Raw genomic sequence first — 23,872 nt, 5'->3', positions numbered from 1 at the left:
AATAGCCCACAGCAGACCAACATTACCTTTTATAACCAGAAAAGCTGTATAAAATAGAAACAAAGTTCCTAAGGTATCAAGAGACTTTCTGAGGTAGTTAGGATTTGATATAACAAAGAACTTGTTAAAAGGAGCCCCAGATTCTGTGCAGCTTTCCCTCTCAGAGCATTCCAGCTATTTCTTTAATGGCACAGAACAGGGACTGAGGGACTTCTTGGGTGGTTCAGTGGCTAAGACTCTATGCTCCAAATGCAGGGGACCCGAGTTCAATCCCTGGTCAAGGAACTAAATCACACAGTTCAGTTCAGTTCAGTTCAGTCGCTCAGTCGTGTCTGACTATTTGCGACCCCATGAACCGCAGCACTCCAGGCCTCCCTGTCCATCACTAACTCCCTAAGTCCACCCAAACCCATGTCCACTGAGTTGGTGATGCACCTAAAAATTCCATGTGCCACAACTGATATCCAGTGCAGCCAAATAAACAATAAATTAAAAAAAATTTTTTAAAGATAAGGAGCTGAGAAGCCAAGAAAGGACAGCTACTAAAGGGCAGAAAAGTCGGCAGAAGTTTTTGCATTTTCAAGGAGGTAAGGGGACAAAACTTGGTAACTGGATCTTGCCATGACATACCAGACTTGAGGGATTAAGATCCTACAGAAAAGGAAGGTACAAAAGAACAAACCTGACAGTGTGTACTGATTTTCCTCTTAAAGCATTTGTCGATTCCTAAAACGAGAAAGGCAAAAAGCTAAAAAGCCAGCAGAAAACAACTGAAAGCAAGGAGCTCCTACTTTTAGGAGTCTCATGCTGTTGGGAAGGCAAAAGCAGAAGAAGCCCGAGAAATACCCAGTCTCTCAGCTGTTCCCTGGAGGGCTACCAAAGTTGTACAATCTAGATGTTGACAAAATCTGAAACCAGCTTCAAGTCAGCTCAATTCCAAACTGTTGAGGTGATCTGCCTCTATTTTATCTGCCTGCCAGAAGACGAGTGAACCCTCTCTAGAGAAATGCTAGAACAGTATAGGCAACTAATTATAATTTCTAATTGTATCTAAAATTCTAAATATAATGTCTGGCATTCAATCAAAAGTTACTCCCCAAAATAATGGTAATAAAAATAACAATCACCAAGATAAAAATGTGTGAAAAAAGACAACAGAAAAAGACCTAAAAGTGATCCAGAGAGTGGAGTTTTCAGAAAGACTCTTAAGCAATTTGGCTGTCAAGAAAACAGATTACAATATGGAGATTTTCACCAGAGAATTAGAATCCATTTTTTAAAAGAGAGAAAAATCAAGCAAAAAGTCTAGCACTAAAAAAAAATAGCTGAAATCAAGAATAAAATAGATGGGATCAAAAGCTGACAAGACGTGTCAGAACAGAGGACTAGTGAACTGGAACACAGGTAAGCAAAGCCTATCCATAGCGAGAAACAAGGAGAAAGGAAAAAAAGAAAATTAAAAAAACAGAGAAAAGCATAAAGGATATATGGGACAAGACAAAAGGTATAGTATGGATTTAACCAAAATCAGAGAAGGAAGAAGGAAAAAAAGGGGGTAGAAAGAATATTTGAAAAAATTAGTTTGGAAATTTTTTTCTGAACTAATGGGAGTCACACTATAAATTCAAGAGGTATCAGAAACCCCAAACAGAATAAACACAAACAAAACCATTCTTAGGTGCTAATAGCTACATTTTTAAAATTAAAATCTATTGGAGGGAATTCTCTGGTGTCTCAGTGGTGAAGAATCTGCCTGCCAACACAGGGGACACGGGTTCAATCCCTGGTCTGGGAAGATCCCACATGCCATGGAGCAGCCCATGTGCCACAAGCCCAGTGGCACAAGTTCCTAAGCCCATGTGCCACAACTACTGAGCCTGTGCTGTAGAGCACAGGAGCCACAACTACTGAAGCCTGCTTGCCATACAGCTGGTGCTCCACAAGAAGAGAAGCCACTGAACTGAGAAGCCCGTGCAGCACAACTAGAGAGTAGTTCCCACTTGCCGCAACTAGAGCAAAGCCCAAACAGCAACAAAAACCCAGCACAGCCAAAAATAAATAAATAAAATTATTTTTTTAATCTACTGGAAAATCTCTCATAATTCCAAAGATGACTTCTTAATAACTGAAATACAGCAAAGTCAGATCACCAGCAACAGCAGAAATGTATCTTATCAACATGTAGAACATCCCTGGATCACCCTTAAAAAAAAGTTAATGCAGATACAGAGCTATTTGCCTATCTGCCAAAAAAAGAAAGAAAAAGTAAACATAATACTAAACCTCCTAGTATTTGATCAAGGTAAAAAGTATTGCTACATAGAAGGAAACTGATGATGCTCAGAGAACATCTTAATAAAAACCACAAAGATCCAATCCTAAGAGTCAGCTCCACAGATTCAATCTGCAGTTCATGATGTATCTCAAACTTTTCCTATATCCAGGTATCTTTATTTTCCTAAAGTTCTAAGATCACCAGACTGAAAATATCAGTCTTAAAACATTCACTGAATAGTAAGGTTCCCAAGTCAGGCCAGTACTAATTTTAGTTTAGGGAAACAGGAAAAAAGGAAAGGAAAGAAAGAAAGAGCATGACAGTCCCCAGTCTCCAGGGGACTCCAAATAACTCCAAACTAGGGATTCACAACTCCTGGGTTTCAGAAGCCTACAGGATTGTAACAAATTCTCAAATTTATATGCACAGTAATCACTGTCTATATTCCAAACAAATAATAATAAATCTCACAAATATGTTCAGTTCAGTTCAGTCGCTCAGTTCTGTCCAACTCTTTGCGACCCCATGAACCGCAGCATGCCAGGCCTCCCTGTCCATCACCAACTCCTGGAGTCCACCCAAACCCATGTCCACTGAGTTGGTGATGCCATCCAACCATCTCATCCTCTGTCGTCCCATTCTCCTCCTGCCCTCAATGTTTCCCAACATCAGGGTCTTTTCAGATGAGTCAGCTCTTTGCATCAACCAAAGTACTGGAATTTCAGCTTCAACATCAGTCCTTCCAAAGAACACCCAGGACTGATCTCCTTTAGGATGGACTGGCTGGATCTCCTTGCAGTCCAAGGGACTCTCAAGAGTCTTCTCCAACACCACAGTTGAAAAGCATCAATTCTTCGGTGCTCAGCTTTCTTTATAGTCCAACTCTCACATCCATACATGACCACTGGAAAAACCATAGCCTTGACTAGATGGACCTTTGTTGGCAAAGTAATGTCTCTGCTTTTTAATATATGAATTTTCATAAATGAATTCAACATTTGTTTCTATCTAGGTTGGTCATAACTTTCCTTCCAAGGAGTAAGCAAGCATCTTTTAATTTCATGGCTGCAGTCACCATCTGCAGTGATTTTGGAGCCCCCAAAAATAAAGTCAGCCACTGTTTCCTCACCTATTTGCCATGAAGTGATGGGACCAGACGCCACGATCTTAGTTTTCTGAATGTTGAGCTTTAAGCCAACTTTTTCACTTTCCTCTTTCACTTTCATCAAGAGGCTCTTTAGTTCTTCTTCACTTTCTGCCATAAGGGTGGTGTCATCTGTGTATCTGAAGTTATTGATATTTCTCCCGGCAATCTTGATTCCAGCTTGTGTTTCTTCCAGCCCAGTGTTTCTCATGATGTTCTCTGCATATAAGTTAAATAAGCAGAGTGACAACATACAGCCTTGATGTACTCCTTTTCCTATTTGGAACCAGTCTGTTGTTCCATGTCCAGTTCTAACTGTTGCTTTCTGACCTGCATACAGGTTTCTCAAGAGGCAGGTCAGGTGGTCTGGTATTCCCATCTCCTTCAGAATTTTCCACAGTTTATTGTGATCCACACAGTCAAAGGCTTTGGCACAGTCAATAAAACAGAAATAGATGTTTTTCTGGAACTCTCTTGCTTTTTCAATGATCCAGCAGATGTTGGCAATTTGATCTCTGGTTCCTCTGCTTTTTCTAAAACCAGCTAGAACATCTGGAAGTTCACGGTTCACGTATTGCTAAAGCCTGGATTGGAGAATGTTGAGCATTACTTTAATAGCGTGTGAGATGAGTGCAATTGTGCAGTAGTTTGAGCATTCTTTGGCATTGCCTTTCTTTGGCATTGGAATGAAAACTGACCTTTTCCAGTTCTGTAGCCATTGCTGTGTTCTATTTTTCAAATGAATGATTAATAAACTAAAAATCCATTTAAAAGCTAAAGTAAAGGAAGATGAGAGAGAAGAGAAAAGAAATGACAAGGAGCAATGTCACCTTTGAATTATGTAACCACTCTCTAGACATCTCTAAGGACCTGTCTGATCAAAACCACAATCTTAACCCCAGATTACTAAGGATAATACCAAAGTAAACCCACGGTATACAGAAACAGAGTTGCCTACACAAACAGCAGAAAAATAATCTGATATCTTTAATCCAACAATTCAACATCTCAGAACTTTTCATAAATGAATTCAACATTTGTTTCTATAAGGCAAAATGCCTTATTACTCCTAATGGCCAAAGAACAATAAAAACAAAACAAACTCAGGGAGCCTAAATATTCTAAAATAGGGGGTCAATGAAATAAAATGTCATAAAATCATTATACAGATTATAATATATCCATAACAAATGATAATATAAAAGAATATTTAATAACATGAGGAAATATTTATCACATATTAAGAAGGAAAAAGAATACAGAACAGCAACAGAGGGACAATATCAAACTGTAAAATAGATATAGACATAACGGAATATCTGGAATTATATATATATATATATATATCTCGCAGGGTGATTAGCTATCTCTGGGTGGTGGGATTGAGAATAATTTAAATTTTGTTTCTATGAGTCTATTTTGCAAATATTCCTCCCATAACTCAGGGTGGTATTTTTTTGGCAATTAGAAAAACATATATCCATTTTTAAATGTAAAATTTTTAAATAGTTGAAATAGGTTCATCTCTCTTTTAAAATGCAAATCAGTGTTTTTTATTATTTTATTTATTAATTTAATTTATTTAGTTATTCTTGGCTGTGCTGAGTCTTTGTTGCTGCGTGAGCTTTTCCCTAGCTGAGGCGAGCAGGGACAATGCTCTAGGTGTGGGTTCTTACTGCGGGGGCTCCTCTCGTGGAGCATAGGCTCTAGCGTGTGCAGGCTTCAGTAGTTGCAGCATGTGAGCTCGACAGTTGTGGCTCCCGGGATCTAGAGCACAAGCTCAGTACCTGTGGCACGTGGGATTTTCCTGGATCAGGAATCAAACCTGTATCTGATTTGTTATCACAGGGCCACCTGGGAAGCCCTGAGGTAAGTTCATCTCTTATCCTACTTGTCAAGTTATATCACTTTACTCTGAACCATGAATCACATACAGTTTTAAATAATGTTTGATTTTAATACAAAAGACTAACAGGTAAAAAAAGGTTAACATTTCAAAATGTATCCAATTTTACTACCTAAACTAATGAAGTCTTTCACTATATGTAAACAAGAGAAGGATCATCCCATATCAATAAAATTACTTAACAGGTACATACACTTTCAAAGGTCCTCCCAATTTTTATATTAATACATTAAAACTTAAATGTTAAGATAACATAATAAAGCTAAATATCTTTCCCTCTCTCCATTCTAACCTTATAGCACTTTTTAATCTGTATTCCCAATTAGGAACATACTACAGCCATGTAAAACACTGAAGCAGCTTTGATAACAGAAGTCAGGAAGTCCAAGATCAGAGTCATATCTCCTACCCTTTCAACTCTTAGAAGTGGACAATTTATCCTACCTCTCTGAACCCCAGTTTCCCTAGCTGTAAAAGAGAATGATAATATTTATCATAGTTTTTCTGAAGACAAAATCAAGGAAACCTGCTAAGTCCTAAACATGGTGCCTGACCATTAGGAGGTACTCAGGGGGGTGGTTACTAGAGACACATGCAAGAGTTTTTAACACTGAGAACTTGCCAAGCCTCCTGAAAACTCTGACCTTGGGCAAGTTACTTGACTTATATGGACCTCGGTTTCCTCGTATGCAAAATAGATACAATACCTATCCACCAGGTTTGCAGTTAAGGATTTGGTAAAATTATACACAAAAATCATCTTGCACGCACTAGGTGCTCCATAAACTGTAGTATCACTATTAACAAGAACAATACACATCTGAGTATAGAGATCAGCAGTTTGTAAAGTATTTTTACATATAAGAGTGCATCTAATTCTAAGAATTAACCATCATTTAAACAGATGCATTTCTCTTAATTCTCGAAGTAGTTGTAAACTTCAGAAGAAGGTAAAACACAAGCAAACTTTTTAAGCACACTGAAAAATCAAAGGCTACTTCATTAGTTTCAAAATAAAATTGTGTTACCTATAATGCAATCTGCTTTAACATTTTTGAAGTCCAAATAAAACTAAAAGGGTTAGAAGAAAAATGTTCTTTACTGCCTTTGAAACAAAACGTTTAAGTCTTTAGAAAAAAAAATATCTGAATTTTCCTTTTTTTAATGACTTCACAATATCTTTCAGAACAACTAAAATGTAAGTGCCTTTAATACAAGAACTCTCTCAAATCTCCACCTTTGTGCAGAAGCAGAACAGCTCCAAAGTTAAGACCAAGCCTGACTGCCTGAGTTCAAATCCTGATTCTGTACGGGAGTTCAAACTTTACCCGAGGCAAATTTTAACATCTCCATGTCTGTTGCTTCAGTTGAAAATGAAGATTTCTCACATAACTGTTGTGAGGATTAAATGAGTTAATACACTTATTTGTTCATAAGAGAGCCTAGCAAATGGAAGGCACATTATAAATGTTTCCCATTGTTGTTGCTGCTGCTGCTGCTGCTAAGTCGCTTCAGTTGTGTCCAACTCTGTGCGACCCCATAGGCGGCAGCCCACCAGGCTCTGCCGTTCCTGGGATTCTCCAGGCAAGAATACTGGAGTGGGTTGCCATTTCCTTCTCCACCCATTGTTGTTACTGCCTTATTATTACCCCCTCAAGATGCCTTGATCAGTGACTTATAATGAATAAATATTTGCTACTCTGTAGACAATTTCATTGCTAGTCGCTCAATCATGTCCAACTCTTTGCAACCCCATGGACTGTAATCCACCAAGCTCCTCTGTCCATGGAATTCTCCTGGCAAGAATACTAGCGCGGGTAGCCATGCCCTTTTCCAGAGGATTATTTCCTGTTGGCTCAGATGGTAAAGAATCCACTTGCAACGCATGAGATCTGAGTTGGACCTCTGGGTCAGGAAGATCCTCTGCAGAAGGGAATGGCTACCAACTCCAGTATTCTTGCCTGGAGAATTCCATGGACAGAGGAGTCCAGCAGGCTAGAGTCCATGGGGTTGAAAAGAGTCAGACAGGACTGAGTGAACATTTTCACTTTTTTTCAGACAATTTCAACAAAAGGCTTTACTTAAAATTAGACTTTCACATGACTGTTACTGCCAGTAAAGGTACAGCAATTGCTGTTAAGACTTTAGGGCCAAAGTAAGTCAAGTCAATCCCTTTCTTAAGCTTCCTATCATACAAAACTACAACTTAGCCTTACTTGCTAATAGAAGTTCAGAGTCATCCTTATTTGCAATTAGAAGTTCTGGTATGGCATACACCAATCCAGCAGACATGAAACTCTCAAACCTAAGATCCATAATACTCAACTCCTTCAAAGAAAAGTTCAGATTACTCCCCTATTGTAATAGTTTGGTGCTTTAAAATAAAAACTATACTGCATAAGTCAACAGAATATCATAAAGACTAAAAACACAATAAATGAAATTGTTTGAAAGTTACATATGCACTAAATACTAGTTTACGAACATATCTGAGAAAACTGCAATAGATTTCTCCTATTACAAATGGCTGTCTCTTAACTCCAAATTCAGTATGCTGTCCACTTCAAATCTGGGGCCAGGATAATGAGACAAAGTCAAAGTAAAGTTGCCATCCCACTAAATCATTGCCTGCTTGAAACATACGCTTCCCTTTTTATTCCTAACTCATTTACTTATGTACCCAAGTCTCACCCTATGAACAGAAATTTAAGGAGTGAAATCCTAGCAGCAGTCTAACTTGAGACCAGGAAAATGTTCCCAGAGTTATTAGATCAAACAATGCCAAACCAGTTCTCAACTCTATGTGATCCTAACTTGGGTACGGAAAAATGATGATTACCTTCAGACTCAACAATTTGGTAAGCCCTGAAAATCAAGTACCTGAAAATCAAAGTCAAGTACCGAGTACCGAGGGGTACATTTCAACTCCAGCTGAGGGCTGGAATGTTTACTTGGTTCACTCTCACATTAAAAGTTGAATATCATTATCAATCAGGGACACAGTCACACAGCAGCCATCAACAGAACACACAGGCCACATCAGGCCACAGGTCACTTGGCATCCTTCACTGAACCACATCCTACTAAAGGCCTGACTGCCAACCCTTGACCTGGAGAACAGGACAATGGGCTGGCAGTCAAGAGAGTTAGATTCTTGCAGTTATAGATCCATTTTTAGATTCTGACTGATTTGACTAGGGAAATTACATTTGAGAAAGTGTGAAGAATTTTTGAAATATAGGTGGCAAACTTTTGAGTTATGCTTCACATATCTAGTCACTTTATTTGTTCAGTAACATAAAAACATTTGATTTGTAACTTGTTTTGCTCATGAAGTCATTTCTGATCTTGTAAAATGATGGTTCAGGGGGACAACCAGCACTTTTCTTCAGGGTCTGCACAGATCTTAAAATTTCACTAAGCTCGTTTCTCTATCAGTATGTATTAATAAAACTGGAGTTCGATTTGCTCCTCTCCAAGATGAGCTAAAGCTAAGTAAATACTGAACCAAAGTACTGAACCAAAGCATTTCAGAAGCAATCTGCTACAGAGAAACATACGGTTTTTCTGCAATTCTTTTTAACACCTAAGTTGGGGATTCAGACCCAGCGAGCATTGGAAGTCAGATTCATTAAAGTCAGACTTTTTTGTCTGTATTTGAGCCTCTGGGCTGGGAAATTGGTCTGTGTCTACATAAATCTAAGCTCTGAGCCATCATATAATGGAACTCTTCTGTAATGTCTCTCCTGCCCACTCTCTTTTTCAGAACTACCAGCCGGAAAAGGTACTCTGCAAATTCTACAACGTATGCCCACTTGCAAAGACTTCACAACTTTTCGGCCGCCTGTGACTTTTACCACTCCTCTGGAGCTAACTGCTTTTAATGACCACCGCCCCCCTCCTCCAGGAAGAATCACTCTTCTCAGCCTTACACTTCGTCCCGGCAGCAACAGACTGAACCTTCCCCCCGCCCCCGTCTCCGGCGCCCTCGGACGCCCTTAGACACCATCACCAGTTTGTCCGCGGTCCCGACCCTGAGAGCCCCGACTCCAGCCTCACGTCCCTGAGCCGCCCGCCTCCAAGCCCTTCTCAACTCCCAAACACGGCCGCAGCATCACCTGCCTCCCCGCTGTCCTACGCGCCCCGGCGCCGCCACACACCTCTCCCCTTTCACCCCAACCTTGCTCTCCGAATCCTAACCCCTCCCCGAGGCGGGGGCGGACAAGGGCTCTCGGTGGCTGCACTGAGACTCCGGAGGCCGCGCGTCCCCCTCACCAGGCCCCGCCTGGGCCTCTCGGCGCGGCTGCCCTCCACGGCCCCCCTGCCCGAGCCGTGCTTACGCCAAAGAGTAGGGCAGCACGAGCTCAGGACTCGGCACTTACTCGGGAAGGTAGGTGGAGGAGAAGGAGCTCCACTTGTGTAGCGCGTAGGGCAGAAGCCGGCACTCGGGCGCCGCAGCAACAGCCCCGCCAGCCGCCATCTTGTCAGCGCCGAAGCGGCCGCCACCGACCGCCCGCCTAGCCGAGGGGAGGGAAGGGGCGTGGCCTACATTTAAAGGGGCCGCGGCCCTCCTGGGCGGTCAGCTCTCCGGGTCTCGCGTCGGGAGCGCTGCGTGAAGCAGTGAGACGCACAAGGGTCGGCTGTTCACGAGGGCCGCTGAACCCTCCTGACTGACTGACTGACTGGCTGACTGGCGGAAACTAGCACTGGAGGGTGAGCACCTGAGGGGCTCTCCAGTGCGGCTTGTAAAGGAATGGCTTAAATGACTTTTCTTGAAAGCTGAGGTAAGGGAAAGGCCAAAAATATTGTGAAAAGAAATAAATTTCCCAGGATGGGAAAATGAGAAGAACTTGGGAGAAGGGACCGCCAGTGAGACTGGAAACCACGGCTCACTGCAGTTTCTAAATTCTTTAAGGAAACGCATTGAAGGAAACGAGTGGCATAGCTAACGGCCCTTCCTTCTGGAGTTGTCCCGGTTTTAAATGTCTTGTCGCCTGTTCCACACAGTCACATGGAGACAGGAAGAGGAAAGGCTCGGGCGTCCTCTCACCCTGCTTAGTTTTCAGTGTGTGAGGCCCTTCGTGGTAAGCATCTGTTGGGAGCTCGCTCAGACCTGTCTTGCGCAATCCGTTTGCTCAGTAATGACATTCACCCAGAGACCAGAAAAACCCTGAAGGAGTCAGGAAGCTAGGTGTCGTCATTCTTCCAGCTGGTAAGTCTGCCTACTTTAAACTGACAGATATTTATTTAGCCCCAAAATTCTGAAAGAGCAAGAGACAGAGAGTTTCAAGAAGATGACCACAGAGGGACTAACAGCCCATGTGATCGGAATTCCGTATGGACATCAGGTGTGTGCTTAGTCGCTCAGTCGTGTCCGACTCTTTGCGACCCCATGGACTGTAGCCCCCAGGCTCCTCTGTCCATGGGATTCTCCAGGCAGGAATACTGGAGTGGGTTGCCATGCCCTCCTCCAGGGGAATCTTCCCAACCCAGGAATCGAACCCGGGTCTCCCGCATTGCAGGCAGATTCTTTAGGGTCTGAGCCACCAGGCTCATGGCATCACACCGGCTTCTTACCAAAAAAGGAACACTTGGCTCGAAATATCTGGCAGTTTTAGGTCATGTTCCCATCAAATACCTGTTGGTTAGCGTTGTACATGTCTATTCCTTGGCTTAGCTACTTCAGTACCAAGAACTCTTCTCTCCTTGTCTAAGAGGTTCTACTCCTGCTGCACAGCATCTTCATCTCCACCTGACCTGACTGATGGAAAAACTCAAGGAAAGAGTTTTTGTTTTTTTTTTTTTTTTTTTTTTAGTGAATGACCTAGTTGAAACACCTAGGTACTCTCATTGTATTCTTTTCCCATTATAATCCTTAATCTGCCCAAACTTCCTCAAATCCTTTCCTGACTTCCAGCTTCCACAGGGGAGAACTTGGTAGTGGCCTCCACTAGCATCTCAGATGGAGAATGCCAAATAGAAAGGCAACAGTATGTTAACCTTTAAAAAAATCATACATGTCCTGTGTGTTGCAGCATTGGTTCTTGACATAATGCTGTAATCCCAGAAATGAAATTGGGATGACAGAGACAGTGGAAGAGGCTAGAGAAGGTAAATTAGTTCCAAAGATGATTACTGGTTATTTGGGCGGGGAGAGAGCGGGGAGATACTTTTAAGAGGAAAAGGTTAAGATAAAGATTAAGATAGTAACTCAGTTCAGTTAGTTTGGGACTCAGAATTTGCTAATTATACCTCTTACCCTAATGTAAGTCCAGTCCTTGTTCTTTTCCAGACATAGAGTTATAGTCCCTGAGTAATCTTTTTTAAAAACACATATAAGGCAATTCTTCCTAAGAAGACTCTTTTCACTGACTTTCTATTCCCTTTGGGTAACGCTGAAAGTCCTTAGCATAGGCCTTTCATATCCTGCTTTGATTACCTGTCTAGTCTTCCCTCTCTTCTTTCTCCTTTGCACTCCTTACTCCAGCCGCACTAAACTAACACACTGAATTGGCTCCTATAAATTCTATGCTCTCTCTGGTCTCCAGGGCTTAATCTAAGCCAAGCCCGGAATACTCTCCCCACTTTCTTCATCTTGCTAACTTCTGCTTGTTTCCAGATTATTTCATTCTAGAAAATCAGTCATCATCACCTGTTTTGGGGTTAGGTGCCATTTTTTTTACATTCACTTTGTCACCTTGAGCTTCCTTCCTTATTTTAGCAAACATCACAATACATTTGATTTCCTCTTTATTTCTCACTCTCTCCTCCTAAACTATAACTCCCTTGAAGGTAGAATTCATGCATATTTTGTTCATAGATGTATCCTTAGTCCTGTTAGTCTTGTGTATAGTGGGTGTTCAATAAATATTTATTGAAGAATGAATTAATTATGCTAAAAGAGTACTTAGATTGCAAAGGAATAAGAATGCCAAGGACTTTTCAAACTATAAAAATGTATCCCTGAGGTATGATAGTCTCAGAGAATGTAAAGATCCAGGATAGCATGGCTTTCCTGCACCACAGATTTTACAAATAGTAGAATAATTTAAAGCATTCATATGTTAACAAAAATACAGATAGGGATGTTATGATTCTGAACCCAAAATTCATATAAGTGTTAAGATGAAATAGAAGACTAAAGAAATTTCAAAATCTACAGAAGTCAGACATAGTTCAGATCTCCTAAGGGTACTTCTTTACCTCCCCTGCCTTTGGGGAATTGCGTTAGTTGATGGGGTTTATTGTAAGGATACTGGGGAAGGCCTGGAAACTGTAGGCAGCCATTCTAGTTCCCCACACTCAAAGATTAGTATATATTGATGACCTCATGGAAAACTGGACAATGGATAATCGTTTTTCAGGGATCGACAGCTCTAGTAATCCAGTTATTTTGTCATCTCCTAACAGAAATCATCCTTTACTCTCTGATAATATCTCAACATGTTTCTCATAGCAAATACTTCTCAGAGAAAGTAACTGATTATATTTGGCTTATCACCATTCACTGTCTTTTCCTGCAAAAAAGGAAAAAGATTTATTGAGAGGCTGTGATATGCCAGGCCCTGTCCTAAGAGGCTAGGGAGGCAGGGATAAACCGACAAGCCAGATTAGGACCCTGCTTTCATGAAGCTTACATCCTGGCAGGGCAACATATAATAAATGTAGTATACAAGTCAATTAGATAATTTTATTCTGCACATTTTCAGTGCTAATAAAAGACTACAGTGGAGTAATATTTAGATCCAATGGGAAACTGTCTCAAAGAAGGTAATGTTTGAGCTAATACCTGTTCAGTGCAAAAATGCCACCCATGCAAAGCCTGATAAAAAACATGCTGGGAAGAGAGAATAAGCAAGTTCTATGGGCCTGAGGGGAGAAAGGAATTGTTGAAGAAGAAAGTGTGGTGGGAGCATAGTGATGGAGAGGGAGACTAGAATCAGAACACATAGGGCCCTAATAAGTCGTGTTAAGGAGTCATGACATGGAAATGTGAAGGGGAGACCTGTGTGAGGATTCAAGCCAAGGAGTAGCATGATCCACTTCACATTTTGTACCAATCACTCTGCAAAACAGAAAATGGGATAGAAAGAGGCAAGAGTTGGAGGAAGGAGACTTGACAAGAGGTTAAGCCAAGGCAAGAAGTGATGGTGGCTTGCACTAACAGAGGAGATAGAGAGAAGTGGTTGAATTGGCATGTATTTTGAGAGTAAAGCCAGCTAGACTTGCTGATGAGGGAGGGAAGGCAGGAAGAAATGAAAAGAATTGAGGATTATTCCTGGGTTTTATGTTTGCACCACTGAATAACTAGTGATGCTTTTACTGAAAGAGGAAGATTTAGGGTTAGAACAGTTTTGAGATAGAAGCAATCAAGAATTCTGACTTCAATGTACTATATAATGGATGCCTAATTGATATCGAAGTAGAATTGTCAAGCATCCAATGTGGGGATCTATACTGGTCAGTCTTATACCAGACCACCTCAAATAGTTATTTGACCTTCTTCATATCTCACCAATCAGTGCAAGTTTAAGCACTGATTCCTGGGTCAATCAATTTTTCTCTAAATAGCAGAGTCATTATAGCTCTGAGTATAGCAGCTCTAGAGAGAAGAAACCATCTGTGGCAGCCTTCTGCAGAAGGGGATCAAGGGGTACAGAGTAGTGAGGGAAAGAAACCCAGAGTATACATCAAAAATATTGTTTGCAGTCCCAGTTCAGCTACTTTTCTAGCTATGAGACCTTGGGAAAGTCACGACTTCTCAGCATCTCATTTTCCACTACTGCAAAGTGGCTGTAATAAAATCTGTCTACTTCACAGTGAGGGTTTGAAAATCAAGCAAAGGAAGAAGGCCTAGCTTGTTTGCTAAAAGTTCTCATTTTAATTCTTACAAAAACTCTGAGAGAGAAATATTGTTATTCTCTTTCTCACAAATAAGAAAACTAAGACTCAGGTTAAATAATTGTTTGTTATCTTTAGTTTGCCCTTCCAGATGTGTAGGAGGGAGGAGAGTAAGGTTGGGGTGTGCCTTCCCCTGACCTCTCTAACTGTAAGCACAGTGGGCTGACTGGTCCTTTCAACCAAAGGTCATAAGTCCTCCCAAGTGGCCTCTCTACACAACTCTCTGGTTCTGGGTTCCAGTAACCAACCCCTCCCCGTGCTCTCTGTGGTTTCCCAGTATGTTCTCAGATCTTTGTAAATAGTCCTTTTATTAAACCTCTCCAATTGCCCAATTTGAGAATGCCATCTGTTTGCAGCTGGGACCCGAACTGTTACAGTAACTTATCCAAGGAAATATAGCTAGTCAGTAACAGAGCCAGAATCTCTGTTTCAAAAAGCCCATCTTGTTTGATAGCATCCCCATTCCTCTCAGGTGGGAAGAGACTTAGCAAACTGTGAAGTGCTATTCAAAGATAGTGTTACTAGTGTTCAAAGTGTCAGTTGCTCAGTCGTATCTGGCTGTTTGCAACCCAATGGCCTATAGCCTGCCAGACTCCTCTGTCCATGGAATTCCCCAGGCAGGAATACTGGAGTGGGTAGCCATTCCCTTCTCCAGAGTATCTTCCCAACCCAGGGATCAAACCCAGGTCTCCAGCATTGCAGGCAAATTCTTTACTGTCTGAGCCACCAGGGAAGTCCATTCAAAGATAAGATATGGTCAAATAATAAAGAGTTTAAAAGGAAAACAAATCCAGCTGACTTTATTTCTAGGCCAAGGAACATAGCAATTGACTGAGGGGGAAAAGGTGTTTTTAAATTTTTAGGAAGGGCTGTCATAATGTGTTGTACTAATTAAAGATTCAAACAAATGCTCTAAATAGGCTGGACTAAATCCACAGCTTTGTATATATGATTGGTTAAAACAAGCCCCATACTTCATTGGTCAGGAAAAAAAGTCTTCAGATAGGTCCTTTAAGGGTCTTGCTGTAGCTTACCAGGATCATTCACAGTTCATGGTTTCTTTAACAGTTTCCAGCTGGTTAGGAGAGTTGAAGCACAACACAATATTCAGTGTGCTTGCTATGTGGTAGGCAAGCCCTGCTGTAAAAAGAAGAATTTCTCTTCACGATACTATTATGCAACAGATGAAGAAACTAATACCCAAGTATGTTCAATGTGACATCTAAGGTCATTTTACAGCTGGGCTGTTTGCAGATCTGAATTTATTAGAACCCAAGCACCTAATTCTTAGTCTCTTTTTTCCCTAATATAATTAATGGAGGGGCTTCCCTGGTAGCTCAGTCAGTAAATAATCTGCCTGCAATATAGGAGACCCCAGTTCGATTCCTGGGTCGGGAAGATCCACTCAAGATAGGCTACCCACTCCAATATTCTTGGGCTTCCCTGGTGGCTCAGCTGGTAAAGAATCAACCTGGAGATCTGCGTTCTATCCCTGGGTTGGGAAGATCCCCTGGAGAAGGGAACAGCTACACATTCCAGTATTCTGACCTGGAGAATTCCATGGTCTGTATAGTCCATGGGATCACAAAGAGTCAGACACGACTGAGTGACTTTCACTTACTTACTAATTAATGGAAACTTTTTAGGTCTACACCTACATTATTCTTTTTTAAATCCTCTCTAACTAGCACACAGTAGATACCCCCAAAATATTCCTGAATTAAATCTCTTAGTTCCTCCTGAATTTCTTCTCACTCATTGTCTTAGTCTGGGCTGCTATAACAAAAATACCATAGACTGAGTGGCTTCAACAACAAACATTTATTTCTCACAGTACTAGAGACTGGTAGTCCAAGATCAAGACACCAGTAGATTGGTATCTGGAGAGGGCCTTCTTCCTGGTTTGTAGACAGCCAACTTCTTGCTTTCAGTCTTGGCCCCCAAGATGTATGTCCTCACAGACAAAATACATGCATTCCATCCCAACAGCCCCCATAATCTTAACTTATTCCAGCATCAACTCTAAAGTCCAGGAACTCATCTAAATCAAATGTGAGTGAGACATTCAGAGGCAAAATTCCTCTCTAGCTATGAACTGTGAAACCAAAAGGACTAGAATAGACATTCCCATTCCAAAAGGAAGAAAGAAGGGAGGGGTAATGAGTCCCAAGGAAGTCCAAAACCTAGCAAAGCAAACTCCATGATCTCTTAAATCTAGAGACTAATCCCTTGGGGTTGACACTTTACCTTCTGGACCCACCTGGAGTAGCCCTTCTCCAGGAGTTCTGCCAAGCCAGAGACATACCCACCCAGGGCTCTATCAAGTGGTGACCTTGTTCTCAAGACTTTTGTTGGAGGCTGAATGGCCTGTTGAAACCAAGGTGATTCTCCCCCTTTCCCAACCCACATACCTTTTAAAAACTGATTTCTGAATTGCTTTCAGAGTCGTTCTTGTCTTTTGTTGGGCAGTGGGGAGGAGACACTGTATAGCTTGTTACAGGATCTTAGTTCCTCTATCAGGGACTAAACCCTGACCCTTAGCAGTGAAAGTGCCATGTCCTAACCACTGGGTCACCAGGGAAATTCTGAGTCTTCCCTTATCTTAAAGAATAGCTTATGTTCCAACTAAATAGTTCTATGGTCCCATCCCTGTAAAATCCAAGAAATCCATCAGTCCTGCTTTCTCGTTTTTTTATGATATGAAAATGAGAAAGAACATGCTTCTCATTTTTTGTAATATGGACAGGCTGAGAATTTTCCAAGTCTTTAAGTTCTGGTTCCATTTTGCTTAAAAAATCAATTCATTTCTCTCTTCTTATATTTTGCTGTGCAAGTAATCAGGAGGAACCACGCAGCTCCTTCAACACTTTGCTTAGGAATTTCCTCAGCTAGATACCAAATTTCATAACTTGCCAATTCTTACCTTCCACAAACACTAGAACCTGAACATAATTCAGCCAAGTATTGGGCACTTTATAACAGGAATCCTCTTGCCTCTCGTTTCCAATAACATGTTCCCCCTTTACTATCTGATACCAAAATGGTCTTTACTGTTCATATTTCTACCAACATTCTGTTCATGGTTATTTATATTCCCTAAGAAGATGAAAGCATTCTCTCCAGCTCTTCTCTTCTCTTTCTGGGCTGTCACCAGAATTGCTTCTAGGCAGACAGCTCAAAAATCTTCCAGCCTCTGCCCATTATCCAATTCCAGAGCTGCTTCCATATTTTTAGGTATTTGTTATAGCAGCACCCCCACTTCTATTTACCACTTTTTCTTAGTCAACATAACAAAGGCTGCTATAACGAAATAACATTTACTGTGCATCTTAAACTACAGATGTTTATTTCTCATACTTGGAGACTGGAAAGTCCAGGATCATTGTGCTAGTAGATTCCGGTGTCTGGTGAGAGCCCTGTTCCTAGCTTGCAGATGGTTGCCTCCTTGCTGTATCCTCACATACCCAAAGAAGAAGAGCTCTCATCTCTTCATCCTCTTGTAAGAGCACTAATACCATCAGGGGCTCCACCGTCATGATGGTGTCTGAAGTTAGTTACTTCAAAGGTCTTGTCTCCACCTAATAGCACATTGGGATTAGGGCTTCAACATATGAATTGTGGATGGGGTTGCCCACAAACATTCAGTCCATAGCAATAATTTATGACTATATTTACCAGGGCTTCCCTGGTGGCTCAGACGGTAAAAGCATCTGCCTGCAATGCTGGAGACCCAGGTTCAATCCCTGGGTCAGGAAGATCCCCTGGAGAAGGAAATGGCAACCCACTCCAGTAATCTTGCCTGGAAAATTCCATGGATGGAGGAGCCTGGTGGGCTACAGTCCATGGGGCCGCAGAGTCGGACACGACTGAGCGACTTCACTTTTAAAAAATAAAATGAGTTAGCCTAGGGACCATCTATAGATCAGAAGACTGAAAAGAATTAAAGGCATGGAAGCTATCAATCAATTTCTGGTCAGTAAATGAAGAAAATCACCATGGCCATCAGAAGAATAAATTTGCCTCAGTATAATTCCCATTGAACATTTCTCACATACCAGGAACTTAAATGTTATTCAGTCGCTAAGTCATATCCAACTCTCTGCGACCTCATGACTGCACCACGCCAGGCTTCTCTGTCCTTCACCATCTCCCAGAGTTTGCTCAATTTCATGTTCATTGAGTCAGTGATGCTATCTAACCATCTCATCCTCTGCCACCCTCTTCTCCTTTTGCCTTCAGTCTTTCCCGGCATCAGGGTCTCTTGCAGTGAGTTGACCCTTCCCATCAGGTGGCCAAAGTATTGGAGCTTCAGATTCAGCATCAGTCTTTCCAGTGAATATTCAGGGTCGATTTCCTTTAGGATTGACTGGTTTGATCTCCTTTCAGCCCAAGGAACTCTCAAAAAGCCTTCTCCAGCACCACAATTCAAAAGCATCAATTCTTTAGCACTCAGCCTTTGTTATAGTCCAACTCTCACATTTCGTACATGACTACTGGAAAAACCATAGCTTTGACTATGTGGACCTTTGTCAGCAAAGTGATGTCTCTGCTTTTTAATATGCTGTCTAGATTTGTCATAGCTTTCCTTCCAAGGAGCAGGCATCTTTTAATTTCATGACTGCAGTCACTGTCTGCAGTGATTTTGGAGCCCAAGAGAATAAAGTCTGTCACTGCCTGCACTTTTTCCCCTTCTGTTTGTCGTGAAGTGATGGGACCTATATGTTATCTCAATTAATCCTCAGAACAGCCCTGCAAGTGAACTCAGATTTTTTGAGTTAAAACTCCAATGTGTCCTCGTTATTATACAATTCTCAGGTGTATGCATTACTAACATCCCCCCAGGATTTAGGATTCAGAAAGCCAAGAGAACAAATCTGGTGTTTTCCTAAGGCTCTGCCTCAGCCTTACTTCTGTTTTCTCATGGTTTCCATATTAATTCATTGCAACTTTGTCATCTCTGTTTAAAATCATTTCTTTGAGCACAACGCTGACAAAAGGAGTAAATTAAAAGCAAATACTAATATTTTCTAAGTAAAGGGATATCCCTTTTATTTTCTAGAACCAAGGAACTTCAGCCTAGCCCCAGTGTGGCCTTTGCCCAAGTCACAGGTGGACCCTGAGACTAGTAGCTTCAGGTATGAAGCTTGGATCTTTCTTTCCCCAGGAGGTGGCAGCAGTGGCAGCAGCCTCCACTTGCTGGAGAAGTCAGACAGAATTCATCCTTTTGCATGTTGGCATCTAAACGGAGAAATTCCTCCTTCCAGGGACCACTTTATCCCTCCCTTGGTTTGCTGAGCTTGGTTGAAGCCAGGGCACAGCGAGTGCAGGGACTGGCAACGAATCCTCTCATAAGTGCCTAGTTTTTCTGTAAACACTTTGGTCTGAGCTGTGACCTTGAAGCATGTGTGAAGGAGGACCAGAAAGTCTCTAGCCAGGGAAAAGAGCTTCAAAAAGAAACAAATAGTAACTTGAACACTCACATCCACACAGACATAAATCCAGAGGACCCCAGCTCACAGTTTGGTGCCACAAAGAACATAGATTCTAATCCCAGCCTCCCAGCTACCACCCAACTGACCTTGTCATTGAATATGTCAGAGCTGCAATTTCCTCTTCCACCAAGTGTGGACGAGATGATCTTTACGCACCTGCTAAATCTTAAATTATGAGTTAGTACACTTTTATTTTCTGGATTAAGTAAGATTGGGCCTTTACCCTTTCAGAATTTTAAAAATTCTAGACACAACAAAGCACTACTGATTCCAAATTAATCCCAGGTGAGCACAAGTCCTGGCAAACACTGCCTAGGCAGTGGGCAGGAATCCCAGGAAATGTCTGAACACCACAGCTATGGATGAACTGTCAACTGCTGGGGGTTGCTTTGCAAATTACCACATCTAAACAAAGCCGACAAAATAATATTCCAAAAAGCAATTAACACTGATTCCTACTGTATTTGGAACCAAATGGTCTTTTGGGAAAAGTGAAAGTAACTCAAAAAAATAAAGTATCCCAGCCCTCTGGGTAGAAATGTTTGAGGTTAAGGGGATTCATCAAGTCAGGATCCTTCAGTGCAGTTGTCCATGACCACTGTCAGGGTTAAACCTGGCCTTTGTGAAAGAGGAGATGGAACTAGCTCCTGTCTATTCTCCCTTGTTTCATCCTGCTTGCTCTCACTTTTATTGCCTGGACTGCTTAAACTTTGATCCATCCATTCAGTAAACACCTACTATGTGCCAGGTGCTGGCATACATCTAGCTATTAAAGAACTCACAATCAAGTAGCCAGATATTAAACAGGTTAATACACAGTCAGAAAGAATTACCATATATAATATAAGAGCATAATGGTAGTCATAGTGGTTAGCAGTAGCATTATCTCTGCAAGGCCACAGGCCGGATATCATATTTCCTTATTAAAGCTATCTCCAGAACATAGTAGAATCATCTAGAAACAATCCCATAGGTCTACTGGCATTCCCTCCTTTGGGTCTTCAAAGCAACCTATTCTTCCTATTTCACATGAAAGTCAGCCTATCAGAATCCCTTCCTACACTAGGAAAGTTTGACTCCAGGCCACTATACATGGACATATGTCTATGTTACGTAGCATGAAAGGATGGGGCTGATTGGGGATTCCAGCTTCCTCCTCTGTCTTTTCTCATTAAGAATATTAGCATAGTTGAAAATTGTGAAAGTGTTAGTCACTCAGTCGTGTCTGACTCTTTGCAACCCCACGGACTGTAGCCCACCAGACTTCTCTGTCCTTGGAATTCTCTAGGCAAGAATACTGCAGTGGGTAGCCATTCTCTTCTCCAGGACATCGTCCCAATCCACGGATTGAACCCAGGTCTCTCGCATTGCAGGTGGATTCTTTACCATCTGAGTCACCAGGGAAACCCAAGAATACTGGAGTGGGTAACCTATCCCTTCTCCAGAGGATCTTACCATCCCAGGGATTGAACCCAGGTCTCCTGCGTTACAGGCAAATTCTTTACTGTCTGAGCCACCAGGGAAGTATAGGTGATGGGAAGGTTATATAAGTTCCAGTGTTACTGAAACAATGGGAACTGGATAGAGGGAACTGGGGAATGACAGAAATAGGAGAGCATGGTGAAAGCAATTCTAGGAGGCTCCCCAAAGAGAACAGAACTCGAATAGGTCAAAAAATAAGGGAACACAGGAATGCCCAGTGGGACAGGGGACTGAACTGAGCTATAGAGTACAACAGACAAGCAGAAAAGAAGCCAACTATTTCTCCTGGTTCCCCATCTCAGATCCATCTAAGCACATCAACAGAAGCTTGTCTTCAAAGAGACACCAGATGTTGGAATCAGGTCAAATTATTTCTCCAATGTAGATTTTTATGCAGACTTTCTTACCATGTTGATAATTTTGATTTGTTTTCTTCCTATATATTTCCAAATAAGTTCAAAATTATCTTCTCCCCCCACTTCCAGGAGCAGTTTTTAGCAATGCCACTTACTAAACATATAGTACGAAGTTTGAGAACCTCTGGCCTTTGGCCTAATTTTATCCAGTTTAATGTTGGAATCTCTGCTCTCATAGCCCCCCACAATAACCGGCCTTACAGTGGGATTCTCTGATGAGCACATTTCTTTGTGTAGTCAATGTTGAAAACTTTTTACCGTTAAGCCTCAGGAGAGTGGCAGGCCAGAAGCTACCTATAACTGACAGCTGAGCTCTCCTCCTCCCTTGGGGGTTTCTCCTGAGAAGGCAGCCTCCAGCAGCCAGACACCGCAATGGCACCTAGCTTGGACATCCATTTTATAAGGTTTCCATGTCAACTTACCCAAGTTATCCACCAAGTCTACAATTAAAGTGATTTTAGTGCTTAGAATTGTGAGCAGTCGTTGATCAGTATTTCAGAGAATTGGTAACAGGTAATGGTGGTATAAATGCCACGCTCTAGAGATCCCACATTCATCTTAAAAACAAACTTAGATGCTTTTTTTTTTTTTAATCCCCCACATTACTCGGTCTGTTGTCTCCTCTTTCTTTATTCATGTTTCTCTTCCACTTCCTCTTTCTTCCTACCTACCTATCTCCTTCACCTGTTCTCCCACCCTATTACTGTCTTTCTCATTCCTCTTACCCCTTGTTTATCTATATGACCCTCTGCATCTTCCTGTCCTTCTGCATCTGACTCCATTTCTTTTACTCTATATTGTCTCCTGGTTATTGGCAACAGACACCTCCCTCCTCTCTTTCACCATCTTTCCCACTTGTGGCTCCTTCGTTGACTGTGCTATAGAACAAAACCACTGTCAGATATTTATAATTAAGAAATTTGTTCATTTTAAAAGCAGATAAGTTCTGAAAATACTATATTTTTCTCTCCAAGGAGAAAAAAATGCTTGCTCATAGTTTAGCAAGTATAGTTTAACTATAATCATTATTTTTCTTAGAACTCCCTGTGTTTACCTTCGCTTACTTTTTTTAATGTAGTTTGGTGACCCTCAATAGAAAAGTGGTTCTCTGTTCTTCAGTCATCCTGACAACAGCAGCTGACATCAATGTAGAAAGAGAAGCAAGCTAAAAACAGTAGTTGAGTGTATGCATCCTGAATTACATATTCAGTTGCAAAATCATCATCATCTTTATTATTGTAATTGCAGAGGGGAGGCATTTAAATAATTGTTCAAAGTGTCTTCTTGAGGAAGTAACTAAATCAAGGCCAGCTGTCACAAACCAACCTACAATAATAATCCCGTATGGGCATCTTTAGGATTCATGGCAACTCTTCAATAACAAATTTAAGCATTCATCTAATGTCCTTAAACAACATAGAAAATAACAAACAAACCTTGATCAGATCCAGTGTCTTACTTAGTAGTGACCTGTGTTTCTAAGCAGTGTCCCAGAACAACCTTCAAATCACAAACCACGAAATAAAAATTTCACCATCAATTAAATGAGAAACCAGGGTGTGTGGTCCAGGATCCACCTGCTATGTTGTGGCAATAAATCTAGGTACCCAAGTAGAGTGGAAACCAGGTAGGTACATCAGCAGAGAAATATCCACAAAGGCAGACATATTTTACTGACTTGAAATTTGTAAACAAATGGGAACTGGGAGAAAAGAGGGACTGTCTTGTTTTTAGTTTACTTGTGAAATCACCCAAAAGTATTTGAGATTTTTTTCTTCCCAAGATACTGCTGTGAAATGACTAATAGGAATTAAGTGAGCCTGTACCAGGAACTGAATGTGCCACTTCACTGGGAACAGAAAATGTTCCCCTGATAGAGGCTGTCCTCTCAGATTATTACCTGGGGTGTCTTAGAGACTCAGCCAGACGCGAATGTGGTGCTTTTATAAACAGCTAGAATCATCCGAACACCTTTGCAAATTTTCCCCATATCTCAGTACTTTTGAATCATGTTTATATCTTAGTTTCCACGTTCCTGAAAAAACTCAGGAGAGAAGGAGAAAGAAAATGTCCTGTCACATTGTGTTTTTTTTTTTTTCCCTTGCTGGCTACTGTGGCTTTCCAACAGGAATCTTGCTAAAAGGCATGGCCTGTGCAGTTTTAGAAAGGTGAATGACCTGAGGCTGCTTAAGAAAGTTGCTAACTGCACTGATCCAGCCTAGCTAGATTCTAAAAATCATATACCTAGCTGCGGCG

At 41.4% G+C, this 23,872-nt stretch overlaps 1 protein-coding gene and 2 long non-coding RNA genes across 9 annotated transcripts in view; 2 read left to right on the top strand and 1 right to left on the bottom strand.

Annotated features, from left to right (window-relative positions):
* Nucleotides 1–23,872, bottom strand: part of MKLN1 (muskelin 1) — a 384,259-nt gene that overhangs the window by 210,684 nt on the left and 149,703 nt on the right. For 5 of the 7 annotated variants that reach the window (XR_014067647.1, XR_014067648.1, XM_081537098.1 and 2 more), the window contains exon 1: nucleotides 9,708–9,817. The exons of the other annotated variants lie outside the window; for them this stretch is intronic. Coding sequence is in view for 1 of the 5 variants with exons in the window: in XM_081537095.1 (XP_081393221.1) it covers nucleotides 9,708–9,805 (98 nt within the window). In the remaining 4 variants the exon portion in view is untranslated. Of the gene's footprint in view, nucleotides 1–9,707; nucleotides 9,818–23,872 lie in introns of those variants that run through there. 7 annotated transcript variants of the gene reach the window in all.
* LOC145524551 (uncharacterized) overlaps nucleotides 9,916–23,872 on the top strand; it is a 38,489-nt gene continuing 24,532 nt past the window's right edge. The window contains exon 1 of the long non-coding RNA XR_014067661.1: nucleotides 9,916–10,109. This is a non-coding gene — a long non-coding RNA (uncharacterized LOC145524551). The remainder of the gene's footprint in view (nucleotides 10,110–23,872) is intronic.
* LOC145524555 (uncharacterized) lies at nucleotides 11,108–16,536 on the top strand. The gene is made up of 3 exons (XR_014067665.1): nucleotides 11,108–14,825; nucleotides 14,957–15,570; nucleotides 15,682–16,536. It is a non-coding gene; the product is annotated as an uncharacterized LOC145524555 (long non-coding RNA).

This window comes from Giraffa tippelskirchi, chromosome 10 (assembly GCF_054371585.1).
Source record: "Giraffa tippelskirchi isolate mGirTip1 chromosome 10, T2T-mGirTip1v1.2.pri, whole genome shotgun sequence".
NCBI lineage: Eukaryota > Metazoa > Chordata > Mammalia > Artiodactyla > Giraffidae > Giraffa > Giraffa tippelskirchi.
The sequence above is the reverse complement of the archived record's forward strand: the minus strand, read 5'-3'. Positions and strand labels throughout refer to the sequence as shown.